This window comes from Asparagus officinalis, chromosome 7, assembly GCF_001876935.1.
Source record: "Asparagus officinalis chromosome 7, Aspof.V1, whole genome shotgun sequence".
Taxonomy (NCBI): Eukaryota; Viridiplantae; Streptophyta; class Magnoliopsida; order Asparagales; family Asparagaceae; genus Asparagus; species Asparagus officinalis.
Window position 1 is genome coordinate 17,846,841 of NC_033800.1, and position 16,339 is coordinate 17,863,179.

At 34.6% G+C, this 16,339-nt stretch overlaps 1 protein-coding gene across 2 annotated transcripts in view; it reads right to left on the reverse strand.

The window, feature by feature from the left end:
- Window positions 1–16,326, reverse strand: part of LOC109850557 (E3 ubiquitin-protein ligase SHPRH) — a 16,747-nt gene extending 421 nt beyond the window's left edge. Inside the window, exons 1-17 of one of the 2 annotated variants that reach the window (XM_020420583.1) lie at window positions 16,239–16,326; window positions 16,040–16,166; window positions 14,207–14,407; window positions 12,350–12,605; window positions 11,501–11,735; window positions 11,254–11,414; window positions 10,547–11,155; window positions 10,054–10,220; window positions 9,117–9,330; window positions 8,845–9,033; window positions 7,824–7,940; window positions 6,604–6,849; window positions 4,035–4,242; window positions 2,491–2,708; window positions 1,359–1,510; window positions 576–840; window positions 1–116 (exon numbers count right to left, since the gene is read on the reverse strand). The exon at window positions 1–116 is cut by the window's left edge and continues 421 nt beyond it. In XM_020420583.1, coding sequence (XP_020276172.1) covers window positions 1–116; window positions 576–840; window positions 1,359–1,510; window positions 2,491–2,708; window positions 4,035–4,242; window positions 6,604–6,849; window positions 7,824–7,940; window positions 8,845–9,033; window positions 9,117–9,330; window positions 10,054–10,220; window positions 10,547–11,155; window positions 11,254–11,414; window positions 11,501–11,735; window positions 12,350–12,605; window positions 14,207–14,407; window positions 16,040–16,131 — 3,446 coding nt within the window. In that variant the 5' untranslated portion in view covers window positions 16,132–16,166; window positions 16,239–16,326. Of the gene's footprint in view, window positions 117–575; window positions 841–1,358; window positions 1,511–2,490; window positions 2,709–4,034; window positions 4,243–6,603; window positions 6,850–7,823; window positions 7,941–8,844; window positions 9,034–9,116; window positions 9,331–10,053; window positions 10,221–10,546; window positions 11,156–11,253; window positions 11,415–11,500; window positions 11,736–12,349; window positions 12,606–14,206; window positions 14,408–16,039; window positions 16,167–16,238 lie in introns of those variants that run through there. The other variant, XM_020420584.1, reaches the window with a different exon arrangement.

A 16,339-nucleotide genomic window follows, 5' to 3' on the forward strand; every position in this document is an offset into this window, starting at 1 on the left:
ACATCTTGTATAGTCAAAACAGGCTCATCTTTCTTTTTAGCTTTAGGACTGATGATGGAAGTAAAATTCCTGCTTCGGTTCAACTTGTAAATGCTCTCTTCTACACTCCTCTTCACCTGTACAAATTAAAATAGATTATAACCAAAATAAACAAGTTATATTACTGTTTAATAAAAAGAAGTGTTTCACAATAACCGCCTTTAAAATAGGGTGACAATGCGGAAACCACCTTAAGAGTTCAATTAATACAGAAACCACCATTAAAGGGGTTTGATAGCAATCAACCACGTAGATCTACTTTTCGATGAGATGTTGACTAAAATCCCCAAATGCCCTTAGAAAATGCACGTGTCAGGCACATGACTTGTCTTTTTAACCAAATCTAAACCCTAGTATGCACACTTGACTGATTTTAAGGGCATCCTGGGGGTTTCAATCAAAATTTCACCAGAAATAGGTGAAGATGGTTGATTGCTACCGAAACCAATTCCAAGGCGGTTTCTGAATTAAATGTGGCTTTCACATTGTCACCCTAATTTCAAGATGATAACCCTAATAAGGAGGAGCACGCTTACTAAGAAGCGATGAACAAATGTCTGTTTCTCTTGCCCAACTCGGTGTACTCTACTAATTGCCTGTGCTTCAGCAGCTGGATTTAATAGAGGCTCCACAAGAATTACATGTTGTGCTTCCAAGATGTTCAGACCATTAGCTCCATGTTGTATTAGCATCAAAAGGACTCTGATTGGTTTTAATCTTGATAATTTATCTTCTGAGTTGTCACCTTGAGCAATGCTATTTTTCAGTCCTTTAAATTTAGTAATTGCATCTTGTGATTTTCTGCAGGAAATTTGGTTGCTCTTTAGTATGGGTATGACCTGCACCTAGCATTACTGTTGGTAGAGTTTTTTAAAAGGGGAGGAAAAAAAAAGAAAATAAAACCAGACACATTGATGTTAGAGTGAAGACATGGTAAAGGCTCCGTTCATTTGTAGCAAAAGCAACAATGCAACTAGCACTGAATGTGTAGGAGGCTAGAGGCTAGAGGCCAGTAAATTAAAAGGTCAAAAATTAAAATAACCTTGGTTGGATAGTTTCAGGAAACAGTTTAGAAAAAATTCAAAGATCTAAACAACAGAAGGATCTGAGGATCCCTAGGTCTTTCCAGATCACATCAGGATAAGTGAAAAAACAACAAGAAACTAGACCAAACATGACGGATACAATGGGTTCATGCGTAAAAGAACACATAAAGCACGAGGATGAGACCATTTGTTGACAAGTCAGTCTTTGCATTCTCCAAGATCAGAAACAAAATAAGGATAAGGATGCAACAATGCACAACATAACATGCATACCTTCCTCCCTTCATCCGGACATATGTGATACTGTTAGCATCCAATGCATGCGATAGCACATTAAGAACATCATTCCAGCTGGAGAAGACGAGAACTTTTGCTTCTTGGTTAGTTGAGGTTATCCACAAAATTCTCCTTACAACTGCTTCAATCTTGACATAACGACACATGTTAAAATGGTAAGTAATCAATCGTTTATTCTACTTCAGCAGACATGATCACAAAGTAGACAGACTTCTGGTTGAGGTTGTACATGCAACCTCAAATGATAGCAAAAGATTTTTATAGCCTTCAAATAATGAAAAATCAAATCAGAAGTATGTGTGGAGACCAATCTAAAGGTGACTTACTGAAAAGTTGCAAGTATATATTAGCTTCAATAAAACACAAGAAATAAACTCGATACTATTTTCTAGCTCCATTGTGTTGCATGAATGCCGAAGGAAAGATAATGAGAAGTAGATCATATTGAAACCGTTCAGATTCAATTAAGGGAAAATTTGTAAAAATGTAAGCACTAAAATGAGAGCTTATGTTAAGAAAAAGCTTGCCAGCCAATTTTGGGTAGTTAATCTGAAGCTGACTTACAAATAATGTTAGGGCAAATTGATAACCAAAGTGCTCTTCCTATAATCACTTTCAGCATTTAATTTGAAGTTATAGTACATGACCATGTCAACAGAGAAAAATTGGTGGAACAATACAATCTGAAATTTTTTGATTCTGGATCAGTTTGCTCCAAAAAGACAAAAATGCTCAGTATACAAGTGTGATACCATTTAAACAACCCTAAAACTAAAACCTTGGAATTATGTGATGAAACTGGTCAAGGACCCATATATAATGAGATTTATTATGGGCTATATTTAGTGGACTATTGAGACTGAGAAAAAGAATCTAATAACTTAGAATGCACATCTTAAAACGTTATATTGGCTGTTGGTTGATACATCCAAACCAAACTTTAATACTAGATTTATACACCTGCAAGGATCCAACCTCATCAAGTTGGTCTTAGGCACTTTAATGGTTCTACCGGTGAAATAATAGTTGGTTGATACAAATTCGAAACTTATTATGTACATTATATAAGTTGAAAAACAACCATTGTACAACAGAAAAGAAAACAAACCTTTGTCCCATATGAACCATTTATTTTGATGGAATTTTCTGAAAGGTCTTCTACTTGAAAAACACCCAATGATGGTAGATTTCCACCTTTATCCTTTTTTTCATCTACATATGCGATATGTTCTGTATCTGTCCGTTGACGACATGTAGGGCACATTATCCACTTCAGTTGACACTTCCCAAACTGCACATTTGCCTTCTCTGTCATTTGGAGACAGCCTACAAGATGTATAACCAAAGGGACATCAATAAAACATTCACAAGCTAATACACACACACACACACACACACAAATCCCCCCACCCACATAACACATACACATAAATTTCAAAGATCACTTGACGGAGAAGATGACGTTAAAAACAAGGCTGAACACTTATGGCTTGTTTGGTACGCAGGAATTGGATCAAGTGAGAATGGAATGAAGTAATGAATGGAATGGAATAAGTGTGGGGATGGAATGATATCTTCCATCCTCATGTTCGGGTGTGTAATGAAGCGGCAATGACAATTTTTTTATTTTTGGTATGCATAATAATAAGAAATCATGACATATTTGGTACGTATTTTAAATTTTTTCATTCCCACTTAGTGGGAATGCCCATTCCTTACCAACTTATTGGGAATGCCCATTCTGACAAAATGTGGGAATGAAAGAGAAGTAGGAGAGGGGATTTTAGCTTCCAAAAAATGTTGTGCTTGATACGCATGAATGAGAAGTGGGAATGAGCATTCTCTTCCTACCCATTCCTCAAACCAAACGACGTGTTACGGTTACAAGGTACAGGTATGGATACGGCAGATCTGTAAAGTTCAGGATACAACTCGATTATGGGTATAACAATGAAGTATAATAAATACATACATACATAAATTTAACTCTTTAAATAAATGTATCAATGAAATATAACACATACTCCATTGTGGATAAGTATATGTACATGTGTTTACACGCACGCATGCATGTACGCGCACACGCACCCATAAATTTAACTCTTCAAATAAATTCTGATACTAAGTCTCCTATCTCATGCATAATACAATGCAACATTTAGTGATGTTTCTGAAGTCATCTCCGAATGCAGGTAACAATAATTCATTTATTTAGAACTAGACCTTAATAATGAAGGTGCATGGGTCATTGACTTGAGGTGGAAGGATCAAGAGGAACTTTTTCTTAATGAAGAAGCATATGATTGCAGAAGTGTTAGATTTAACAATTTTAGATGCTCAAAATCGAATATGAAAATCATAAAAAATGCTTACTAATAGTTTATAATTATAGAAAATAGTGTTCTTTTATGAATAATTATCTAAGAATCACCCATCTAGAAAAAACTATTATGTAAAGACCCCACATCTATAATTGTGCAGGACTTCCTCAATGGAAGATTTCTTAAAGGATAAGGTATACAAAATTGTCTCCAACATACAACGGATATACTGAAAGTATATAGGATTGTTTTTTAACATTCTAAAATAATAATGGAAACATTAACAAATGACATTTCTTCAAAAATGTCGCACCAAGGAGATAAAACTTACATTTGCAGCAAAGTACGTGTCCACATGGAAACACCATTTTTGGGTTGCAAAGTTTTTCATGACATACAGGACAAGAATCTTCATCATTACTGGAAATATCACTTTCCTTCATTACGGTAGAAGAATTTGATAGGTCGACTGGACCCTGAAGTTTGGATGATGAATGAGGCTGTTTGTTCTGTACTTTATGATTTGATACAACCAGACCCTGCAATAATATTTTAAAATACAAGTTAACAATGTTTTAAATATAGGCTGATTTTATCAATTTATATGCTGATTTTATCAATTTATCCCCGATATATAGGGTTTGGGCTATGGCCATCGGCCGATACGATTTTTGCAAAAATATATCGCATATAGTTTTGGGCCGATTTTTTCCGATATATTGGTGTAAATCCGATAAAGCGGCCGATTTTTTCGTGGGCTAAAATCACCCAATTTTCTACAATTTACATTCTAAGTGAAGCGGTTCACATTTGGAGACAAAAACCGTCTTTTTTTCCCTTATTCGACCTGCATTCACTAAACAAAAACAATACTATCCTATTCTATTTCGTTTCCACTAAACAAAAACAATTGGTAAGTGATCCTAAACATGTGTTATTTACATATTAGTATGTATATGTTTCATTAAATGTGCTTAGATTACTTTTTAAGACATTATATTATATATGCTAACCATCCGATGTAACACTCCGATTTTTACTACTTATCCCCGATATATCCCGATAACTAGGATCCGATATGAATTTTGGTCATCCGATATATTTCCGATAACAGATATTTAAAACATTGCAAGTTAACAATAAACATCTGTTTATTCTACAGAAAGAGGACACGCTCAAAGGTGGTTAGTTCTGTAATTGAAAAGTAGTATGTTTACATGTTAAAAAACCAAAAGAAAGATCAAAGCCTCATAGTTGTGATGATGAAAAAGAAAAATCAGGAGACACCAATCATAAATAATAAAGGAAACTAAAAAAATCACAGAGCTATAATACTTGAAACTGTTCTGTTTAAGGAGAAATAAGAGTTTACTATCAATTTGTTTAAACTCATTTCTCATCCAGAAGCCAAACACGCACCAAAAGTATTACTAAATAATTTGCATTAGGCTATACATAACTGACTTCATCATATTTAAGGAAACACCACTGCGCTATTATTAAATAATTTACTTTAGACTATACATAAATGACTTCATTATATTAGACGGAACACCACTGAGCCTAAATCAGTGGTAAAGTAGTCAGAATGGGTTGCAAAGAGTTCCATATCCAACTCCTGGAACTGTTTTCTTTGTTGGGGGTGGGAAGCAAAGAAAAAAGGAGAGGGAGGAAAAAGATTAGAAGAGGTAAATCATGGAATGTTTGGGAGGGATAAGTTTGTTTCCTGTGCCATGCAATGTCGATCATAATAATGCCACTTCTTTGGCCTTGACGCTTAGTAAGGAATCCTGCAAGCTGATCATTCTTGTGCTGCCAGTCAATCTTAGCACTCAACTATACTACAGTTCTCTATATCCAGCCAAAGGGGAATTGATTACAATATAAGTGTCCACACTGAGTAAATAGGAAAGACAGACCTCTCGTTAACTTTAACTATATTCAACCTTTTGCATCATTAAATTCTGGGCAAAAACCATCCAAAAACTTACAGTAGAAAAGTAAAAACTTTTTTGACTCCTCCAAGACAGAGAAGCCAGTACCAAAGTTTACAGTACTTATTTGAATATGTTGACTTCCCAACAATAAAAAAGTGAAACGATATAATTTCAATCTTTGGTACATCTCACAATCATACATATTGTGCAGGTTGATTTGTAATAGTATGGACCAGACTAGGACGCAGCAACAATAAGATTTTACGACCAGTTTTTGAGCTTAGAACTGAAATAAGAATAAGATGTCAAGAAAGTTTACTAGAGCCCAGATAAGTGTATCCAACCTTTATGCAAATACATTCAGTTTTCACACTAAGATTACAAAAAAGCTGGTAATCTGATGACATAGAGGGTGTTTGAGGCGGCATATTTTTTGGTCAAACTAGCTTTTAAGCTATTTTTTCATTTACCTATTTGATAAAATACAAAATAAGTTAGGTTATAAATCACATTTTAAAAACAGGTATACCTTAGCTTTTGAAAAACTAACTTATAAGCTCATCTAAATAAGCTAGGTTTGACCAAATAAATGACTATACTACCCAAATGATTTTTATAATATTTTTATCATAGAAATCAAAAGCCAATAATAGCTAGCATACCTTATAAGCTTCAAAAAATAAGTCTTCCCAAACACTCCCATAATGATAAATAGTTGATCTATTTATGAAGGCATAAACAAAAGTTTGAGTAAGTAAACATATTTTGACAAATCATTTATATTTTGAGAAATCATTTCATGCATTGCCTAATTGCATTATTTGAAGGTTTCCCTCGAACTATACTAACTATGCCCCTGTTGTATCTCATGCAGGTTATCCATAAATCCATGTGCATTTATATTTGCAGTTAAGAGAGGAACAAAAGTCCAACTGCCTGTGTAGAAGGTAATAATGCCTTTACCTTCAAATAACGAAGTTGCCCTTTGATGCAACCCAATTTGGTCAAAGATGAAAACTTGTCACTTGAAAATTGCAAGCTGTGAGAAATTAGTTCTTCTCTACTGAGCACTGTAGCGCTATTGGGCTCATCATCTGTCTCTTTTAGCCGCATTCGTGTTGTAGACATCCTAATTTCATCATGAGCACCCAAAAACTGAGATTGTGCAACCGACAAGCACCTTGCCTGAGCATATTCCTTGCGCATAGCCTAAAAAGTTGGAAGTAAAAATTCATTGAGGCTGAGAAACTTCCACCTATTGTTTGAAATTCTCTTACAGAATATTCCTTCATTACTACATTATTAGTTTAAAACATTACCAATTATGTATTTGTTTAAGAAACAAATTGACTCAATTCAGGAAATATTTTATAATAGGAGTTATTTGCTATCTTTGTTTACATTAGTTATACTGATCTATGATCTATTCCGATACTTATTCCTATTTAAACGTTAGAAAAATCTACATAGCCTTTCTTTAAGCTTCTATTCTAGTCATACTCCCTATTCTGGTTATTACTAAAAGTTGGAATGTCATGATGAAAGCATTTTCTTTCTTCCTTTTTCTTTTTTATTTTTTTTATGAAAATAGCTAATTTTTAATATGCATAGACTATTATCAATCTATTAGTGTCCAAACGCAGTTGCACTTCAGATATACTACAACGAACACCAAGATCTCAAATTACTTAATATCTCTCCAAGTATTGTCATTCTTTGACTAATACCAGCTAAGTTGCGTAGGTATGGGTACGGGTACCTGTGCGGTTATGGGTATGGGATATGGCAAATTTGCAAAAGATAAAGAGTATGGGAACACGGCTGAAACTCATGGGTTATCATCATAGTTCTGAGCTATATATGTAAACAACCCTTTTTAAATCATAGTTCTTAAGGCTAAAATGAACTCGACCCTTATCCGACAAGTTACAAAAATGGATGTGAAGTGTAGGATATATATCCAAGAAGCGTATGACGAATGTTTTCAAATTAAACATGCATTGTATAATTGAGTACGGGTGTGAATAAATATATGCATATATTTAAGGTGTGTCCAAGAAGTGTCGGGTAATGGTATGGGTATCACACGTGTCTTGTACGAATACGGCTCCATATTAGAAGTACCCACGTAAAACAGGATACCAGCAAGCTGAAATCTCATATGAGAATTAAGCAAACTGTACCTCAAAAAGAAGCAAGTGCTTTCTAGCTGATGCCACGCCCTGCCTTCCCAATATTTTCTTTGAAAAACTTTTTATGACCCCAAGAGTTATCTCTAAAGGAGATGGACTTTTCGAGACCTGCAACAAACAAAAATCACCAAAGGATTAAAATAAGAAGAAATCAACAGTTCAAGAGACAGAATTGCGTAACACCGCTAGAAAGTTATTAAGTGGTAGATAAATGGTACAACTAAAAGCCAAATCTGCATCAGACCAAGTTGTAATACTAATCATAAAGGCACAAAATAATATCACCATGATCAAAGGCATCTTCTATCAGAGCAGTTATTTGATTCTAAGGACTTTAGGGAGAAAATTTGACTTACAGATCAAAAATCAAACTACTAAATACAAGCATTTAAAATTAAGTCCACTCGCAAGAACCCATCTGAACCTCAATACAAACTATTAGAGGACAGCCTTCTTAAGATATGCAAAAGACTTCAGTGTGGACATTTTCAAGGTTTATGCCAGTTGCTATATTAAATGTACAACCATTTTTACAAATTGCTTCAACTAATTACTCAATGCTACATGATCCAAGTATCTTTATTTCAGAAATAAGCATACTAGTGCTATGCAGATTAGCACCGCATGAAAATAAAATGTAATATAAAATCGGTTTTTTTATCGTCAATCTCAACACACCCACTATGCAGAAAACAATAAAAAGTTGATATGAAAAGGGTTATCAGGTGATAATAACAACAATCCTATAGATGTAAGACAATTAACCCTCGACATAAGCACTTTCATAAAACAATGAGAAGATGATGTTGTGAAATTGTTAGTACAACAACAATGAAAAAAAACAATGACGCCTTTTTCCCAAATCTCTCAATTAACTATACAAAAAGTGAGCTATGTAAAATATTAAAGTTCTCAAAACACAAACATGGTAAAGAACTGTAATAATATAGAAAACCATATAAACAAGAAGACAGTTAGTGTGGAATCCATCAGATGAAATATAACTCCTTGCCTGTATTTCTTCTCTGACATGGCGTTGTTTGCTTTTCTCATTGACACAGTTATCTTTCATTGACATTGCACTATCACGGAAAAAACGATTCAATTCAGCTTTCTGCTTTTGTATCTCTATTGCATCCTCAGATGCAATAACAGCACCGCTTTTTGCTTTTTTCACAAGGAACAGTCCAGCCTCATATACCTGAAAGGTAAATAAATGAGAAACTAGTAACCAGAATATATTTGCTATGCTAGAAATGTCAATTAAATTATACACAAACAAACCTGAAACAGCTGATCAAGTTCACAGTTGATGCATAAAGAACCATTACCATTATTGCAGTTTGGGCAGTATCTCTTACGTTCAATATCAACACTATTTGGGTTCTCCATTGTTTGATCAATTTCCAAAATTCGATTAATTACTGCTTGCCTGGAATTTTCCAAAGAATCTAAACCAGTCTGGATTGTGTATTTCAAACCAATAACACTCCGTATCCTGAATAAGATAACAGAACATTTACGCAATTATTTATATCCACATCCTTAAAATAAAATATCTAATGGATCTAATAAACACCAAACACAAACAAAAATAAAAATCAATATCCCATCCATTTGAGTGCAATATACCAAATCCTACATTGCATGAATTTTGTCTAATGAAACTATTTTAAATTATGAGGAAGCCTCTATTTATTCTCTATCGGTGTCTATGATTTGAATCACAAGGGGAAAAAAATATGGTTTAGTTATGAATCTAGAGGTTGTACTAAATTCGGTTAATATTTATCTCATAACAGTTGATGAATACTTGATAATCACAAAATTATAATCAATCTCTAACATTTTAGTGACTTATGAATTGATCAAAAAAAGGTCATGAGTGCCATAACAACAACAAAGCCTTTATCCCAAACTTTTTGGGATATGAATCTTATTCTTCCAGTCAATTCTACTTTGGGACATCTCCTCCGTTAAGTTCACTGTTATCATATCCTTCTTAATTGCTTCTCACCAAGTTCTTTTAGCTCTACCGCTGAACCTTTTTGCCCTACTAACTATTATCTTACGGATTTCTCCTCACGAGGGCCATGTAAAAACATTTAATAGATGGTTCATAAAACTAGTGGCACGAAACTATTCAGGTTAATCCACATCAACAAGAGTAGAAAAGACAAAGTATACAGAGTGCTAAAGTGAACTAGAAAGCAGAACCAACCTTGAAGAAACTTTCACTGGTCTGGAGCTGGCAGCAACACTTGTGACAGCTAGATCAATCTTTTTTAGTAACTCTTCAGAAGAGTCCTTACTCTCTTCAATAGCATCAAGGGCGCACAGCCACCATGTCATGTTATGATTTTTACACTCTACAGACATACTGCAAACCTGACATCATAAAGAAAAAAAACTTAAAAGTATATATGAGAAAGTAAATCCTCACAACCGTTCAAAAAAGCGACTTTCCTTCTCTCAATTCTTTACTTCATTCATCTTATCAAACTCAATGTGATTTTCCTTCTCTGTTTAACTTTTTACTTTTTCAATAACACGAAAATATGTACATGTTTTTAGAATTAAGCTCACCAAAAACTTTTGGTTCTTCTTTGCTTATTTTCTACAAATCTTTCCTAGTTCTACAGTTACTTACCGCATTCATTGAGCGTGAATAATGGAGGAAAAGTAATAATGATAATGGTCCACATGAAGATTACCTGCATATATAAATTTTGAAACTCTTGCTGAGCCAAGAACAACTTTGATGAAAATAAGGACAAGTACTTCTGTTTAATGTCTTCACATTTCCTCTTAAGGCAGCCAACATTATAGCATCTGGAAAATCCTTGGTGGTGATCATATTCTACAGTTTGATCCTCATCCTTACCAACTGTAGACATATGAGAGGTAACACCATCCAGGTTCTTAACTTGTTCAGATGACTCAGCATTGACACTTAAAACTGACTTGTTGTCCTCACTGACTTTTTGCCTCTTCACATAGTATTGAGCAAACCTGCCAGAATCACTTGTTTTTCTTTTCTCATTTTGTTCAGAAGAATGAGCTCTTATTATTGAACATTCAAGTACATTTTCTGAGGTAAGTGGGAGCAACTCAGCCAGATTGTGAAAAATATGAATACTCAGCAATGGGTCCAGACGAAAATCATTGTGATTTTCATCAGCCAAAGCCAATGCTTCCTTGTAAAGTGACGCAGCTCGATCATTGTCCTGCTCAATTATAGCTATCCCAGCTAGGCCATTTAATGCGACAACAATTATTCTAAGAGCATCTTCTCCTTCAACCTTGGCTTTGCCAATGAGAACCTAGACTCACAAAAAGAAGGCCAGAACTATCATCTCGAACCTACAGGTTAAAATTAACAAACAAAGATAAATTGTAAGGTTTAGCTTATTGATCTTACATCTAGTATCTCCTCCATGGTCAAAGGAGAACGTTGCAAGGAACAAAGACCAGAACTCCCAACTTGAGGATGGCAACATGCCTGGCGGAGCTTCAAGAGTGGGAAAAGAAGCTTTTCCGCCTCAGCATGAGAAAGAAAACCACTGCACGAAGTATCACAACCTGTATTGAGTCGCAAAACATCATCTTCAAACCAACTGTAGTGATCATATATTTACAATGAAAACAATATTAAAAATCAGACACACCTTGTACTCTGTCCGTATCATCTTTGCAACTTCTGATAATTTGATGTGCATATGTCACACATGTTTCATGTTGCTTCTCATAGAAATGTTCTTCTATTGGCGAGAATGTGAGCCATGATAAACACTCCTCTTGTGATGGTAATTCCAACTCTTCTGACACATGAACTTTTGATGAACGCCACATGATTTGCTTGAAAAATCTGTGCACAAATTCCATAGCCACAAAATCTCTCCGCTGTAGCATTAATTATGAGAAGAATTAAAACTAAATCATATTGGAACAATAAACCATTAAGCAGTAGCAGTTAGCAATGCGATACTGGTCTCTAATTTTTAAAGGGAGCTACAGATCTATAACAGAAGCCCGATATTAATTTGCATCAGTGAAAAATCTTCCTTCATGCCCCTCTCTGCTTATATGAACACATGTAGTCATATGTGCATGCAGATAAACTTATGTGAATGTTTATGCACAACTACAAATGGGAATGGGAGGAATGGGAGGAATGGGAGGAGTAAAGAGTGTGTGTATCATGTATATGAAAGAAGGAATGGGAGGAGTAAAGAGTGTGTGTATCATGTATATGAAAGAAGTATTTTATTTTTGAAATACCATTTATTATGGTTGAATAATCTTCAACCCTTCAAATTCCCCCCCTCAAGATGCATGATAAGAATGGGGATCATGACAATTGGTGAAGGTCATCCATTTGACTGGACCCACAATACTTTTTTCAGGATCTTGTGTAGAAAATTTCCATACCAACTGCTCATGTATTTTTCTTTGTTCTCATACCACACAAACCCCAACCGACATAGGAACACTTGAAAGAGAAATAATTCACTAACCTCATATGGATCTCTGATAACTTCAACCCACCATCTATAGGTATCAAAAGGACTTGCTCTCAAAAAACATAGCAGTCCATATATGTCATCAAGCTTTCGCTGAATAGGAGTCCCCGTGATGCACCACCGATGTTGAGCACAAAGTCGCATTGCCATCTCTGTTACAGAAGCTGTGTTGCACTCAACCATTTGGGCTTCATCTAGACATACCCTCCACCAGTGGGTTCTTGTAAGCAAGGTTGGCATAACAGGATACCTAAATACATGTGAAAAAAACCCATTATCTATCTACAGATCTTCAATGGTATATCATACAATGGATTTGACACATTAATTAATACACCATAATAAAAGATAGTTCTCTTTTAAGATAAATTTGTACTACTTACAGTTCTCAGAGAGAAGTGGTGGCACTCAAGTCTAATATAGTAATGCAATGAGAAACTGATAATGCCTTGGGCTTGGATTCATATAATTGTGATTTATTCATAAACTCCTTAATTTAAACGTGAAACATTTATTCGCTAACAGCTTCCATATTAAAGGACACTGACAATTACGCTCTCTCGTCGCATATTTAGTACTGGGCATATAAGTACATATGCTTTGCCTCCAAGTATAGAAGTGCCATGTACAAGGAAGTAACTTCTATGATAACAATTGATATAGTTTAAAACAAACATAAGAAAATATATATTCCGGTGCAGAAACTACCATGACATGCAGAGGACTTCAAATGACCTGTATTTGGGCATGCATAATACATTAAAGTTCTTCAAGCAACAATATCTGCTACCACACAATGAAGTAAATATACCTCAATAACATCCAAAAGTTTCCTTTACGGTAGTTTATCTTTGTAAAACTAAACGCATTAGTTATCCAAGTGGGGGACGATCAGATAGGATCAAAATTTTCAGTAATTTATGAAATATTTAAATTATGATATATGTGAGGAATAAATTTAAAAATGCCTATAATTTGGGGTTACATATGTAAAACAAATTACCTTTTGTGTCATTTATCTTTTATAACTTAGGATGTCAATTCAGCTCTGAGATGTCCTATCTACGAATTTGCACGTGATGTCCTATCTACGAATTTGCACGTGCATATATATGTGTCTGTTTATTTTAGGATTTCATATATGTTAGATTTTATGCACATCCACCTAATGTCTAGTGGCTATACCTCTACCTGATAGTCAAATGTAAGAGGACAAGAAATAACTGAACTCTAAAAGAGCCACAACCTCAAGTGAAAACAATATGCTTACAGATAAGGATCAAAAAGGGAATGAAAATAGCACATAACATAAAATAATGAAGCAAATGAAAGTACATAATACATTATGTGTGCATTTACAGAATCTTCAACCAATTAATATTTTTCAGAATATCTCATTTAAACATAACTTTGTAACTTCAATGCTGGGATTTCTCCATGAGTAAGTATCATACATAAATTTAAATAGAATATAAAGCTATTTGATGTTGGATTCATGCTAGATGATGGTATAATTTGCTTATGATGAAAGCAATAAAGTTGTACACCTGTTAAGTTTTGCTATTAGGTGACCTGGTTCCCTATAATCACATGATGCCTTACCATAAATTGTTTACAAGTATCTCAGAAATTTTTGCTACAAATATCTGGTAATTCATGCTATCAAAACTAGATATTATATACATTTCACAGAAAGTGTACTTTCAACCTTTAGCTGATGAAAGTACAAAAAAAGTTACCATAACATGGAGGATAACATGAATATGCTACCAATGATGCTGAAGCAACAAAAGGTAAGAGAAAACTAGAATATACATCATCAAATGGAGGAAAAAGATCAAGGGGTCTTACTTCTTCTGGAAACGCATAAAGCGACGGTCACCTTCATGCCTATCAGAATCATGTGATAAGTCTTCTTTGAGTACATCGTATGTAGTTAAGACGATATCAGCAGTAGCAAGTTCTTTCGCTTCATTTTGCAAAGTGATTGACGAAGTTAAATTCCTCGCACCTTCATAAATGCAAATTTTTAGGGAACCGGGCCTCGTATGACTAATAAAAAATAGAAGGATCAGCTCAAATAGGAAACCAATAATCAACATCAAAAGATAAAGAGAAATGCCTACTCTTTCTTTCTTTTTATGCATAAGAAAGTTAATTTTTAGATAAGCTTGGCAGAATGACACAAAATGCATCTATGTAGCTATGAGAAAAGCGAAGCAGATATGAAACCAAAAGAAGAGACATTAATGATTTGCAGCTGAAATACAAATTCACTTGTGCATTACTCGTGCAGAACCAAACTAGAAGAAGCCATCCATGTAAATTTGGTTTGATCTGCCATGATCAGACACAGTCTAGAAATATTTGCATGCATAATCCAGCTTGGCAATCTAGCATATGCCTAAGGCATTATTCCAGCAGTTTGTCAATCAGAACATCAAACAAATAGCACAGAAGTAACGAAAAAGATAACCAATCTTTTCTTACTGAAGGTCAACATTCAATATTAACAAAATTCCATTTCAGATTTTTAAAAAAATGTTATTTAAGCTGAACATTTCAGAGGAACCCTATTAAACTCTAGTTTCACATCCCCTACCCATTGGCTACTGACTCCATACTCAACAATAAATTTTCACATCAGTTCACCCTCGTAACTGTAATACCAATCACCCTTCTTGTTAGATTCTGGATATTGAAGCCTAAAGCATAGTGGAGAAGCACGAACACCAAGTGGCTAGCTTAAGAGATGCAGCTACCAGACATTGAGACAACATTAAAATGTCCAACAGAAGAAGCACCAACTTAGATATTGCTCTGCTTTGCCTGGAGATTTATTAACATCAGCAGTATAGCACTTCCTACAGCCTCAGAAAGTATAAGGTCAGTTTACCCCAAAAGGATAGACCATAGAATGGAGTTGCAAAGGAAAAAAGTATAAGTTGTAAAATATTTAAATACAGATCTAGCTTTCACCAGCGAAACAGTTCACACAATGCAGTACCTACTTAGAATTAGAAGAATGCGTGAACTTGGCTCAAGATGAATGACCACCAATACTTTTAAATTGGACCAGCATGCCTGTTCGACCAACATGTTATTTTTGAGAAGAAGGCTTCATGATATGTAGGATGCTTTCGCAAAAATTACTGTGTCAGAAACATTTGGACATGATACACGCTCATTTGTATCTGATGCTCAAAAATATGTGAACCGTTATTCCCTTTAAAGATATGTAAAAGACTAAGTACATGTTCCGCTTTTGAAAAACAATATTTTTTATAGAATACTTAAATAAGATTAGGTCCCTCATAAATGAATAGAAACTTAATACACCCACACCCTCTCACTCATAACATATATAGATATGTATATGTATATATGTGAAATTATACAGATACAATTGGCAAACATATATAGCATCCTTGTGGCTGAACTTTAAACATAATTGTCATGAGCGACACCATGTATCCATGTTGAAGCATGCACTCGTCATTGACGACAAGTCAGAGTGATAAATTATTTTTTCACTAACGTAGGTGACATGTCAAGTTTTCTAAAATAAGTCACTAAAACACATCCCAAGGAACTTCAAGTAAAAGACAGATCCAATATGGTTAATAAATGCATTGTCGATATGCTAGTAAATGTATAAGAAGATCATGACAAGAAGGATCATACCGAGTTATTTCTGAATGCCATTGTGCCAATATAGTTGCTGGACAAACTATAAGTGTTGCACCAGTTACAGTCTTAGGTTTAACAGCTTCCATCAGTTCAGAACACAGAGAACAAATAAAACTTTCATCTGATTCAATTATAATGTTAGAATCTTCCTTTTTTGTATTATTTATGGATTTGGAGCCTTTTCTTTTCTGACCTTTATGAGAAACTGAGGCTTTCTTCTTAGGTGAGTAACCTACACAATCTGCATGCTGCCATGCATCACACGTATCACATTGTACCCACAACCCTGTGTAT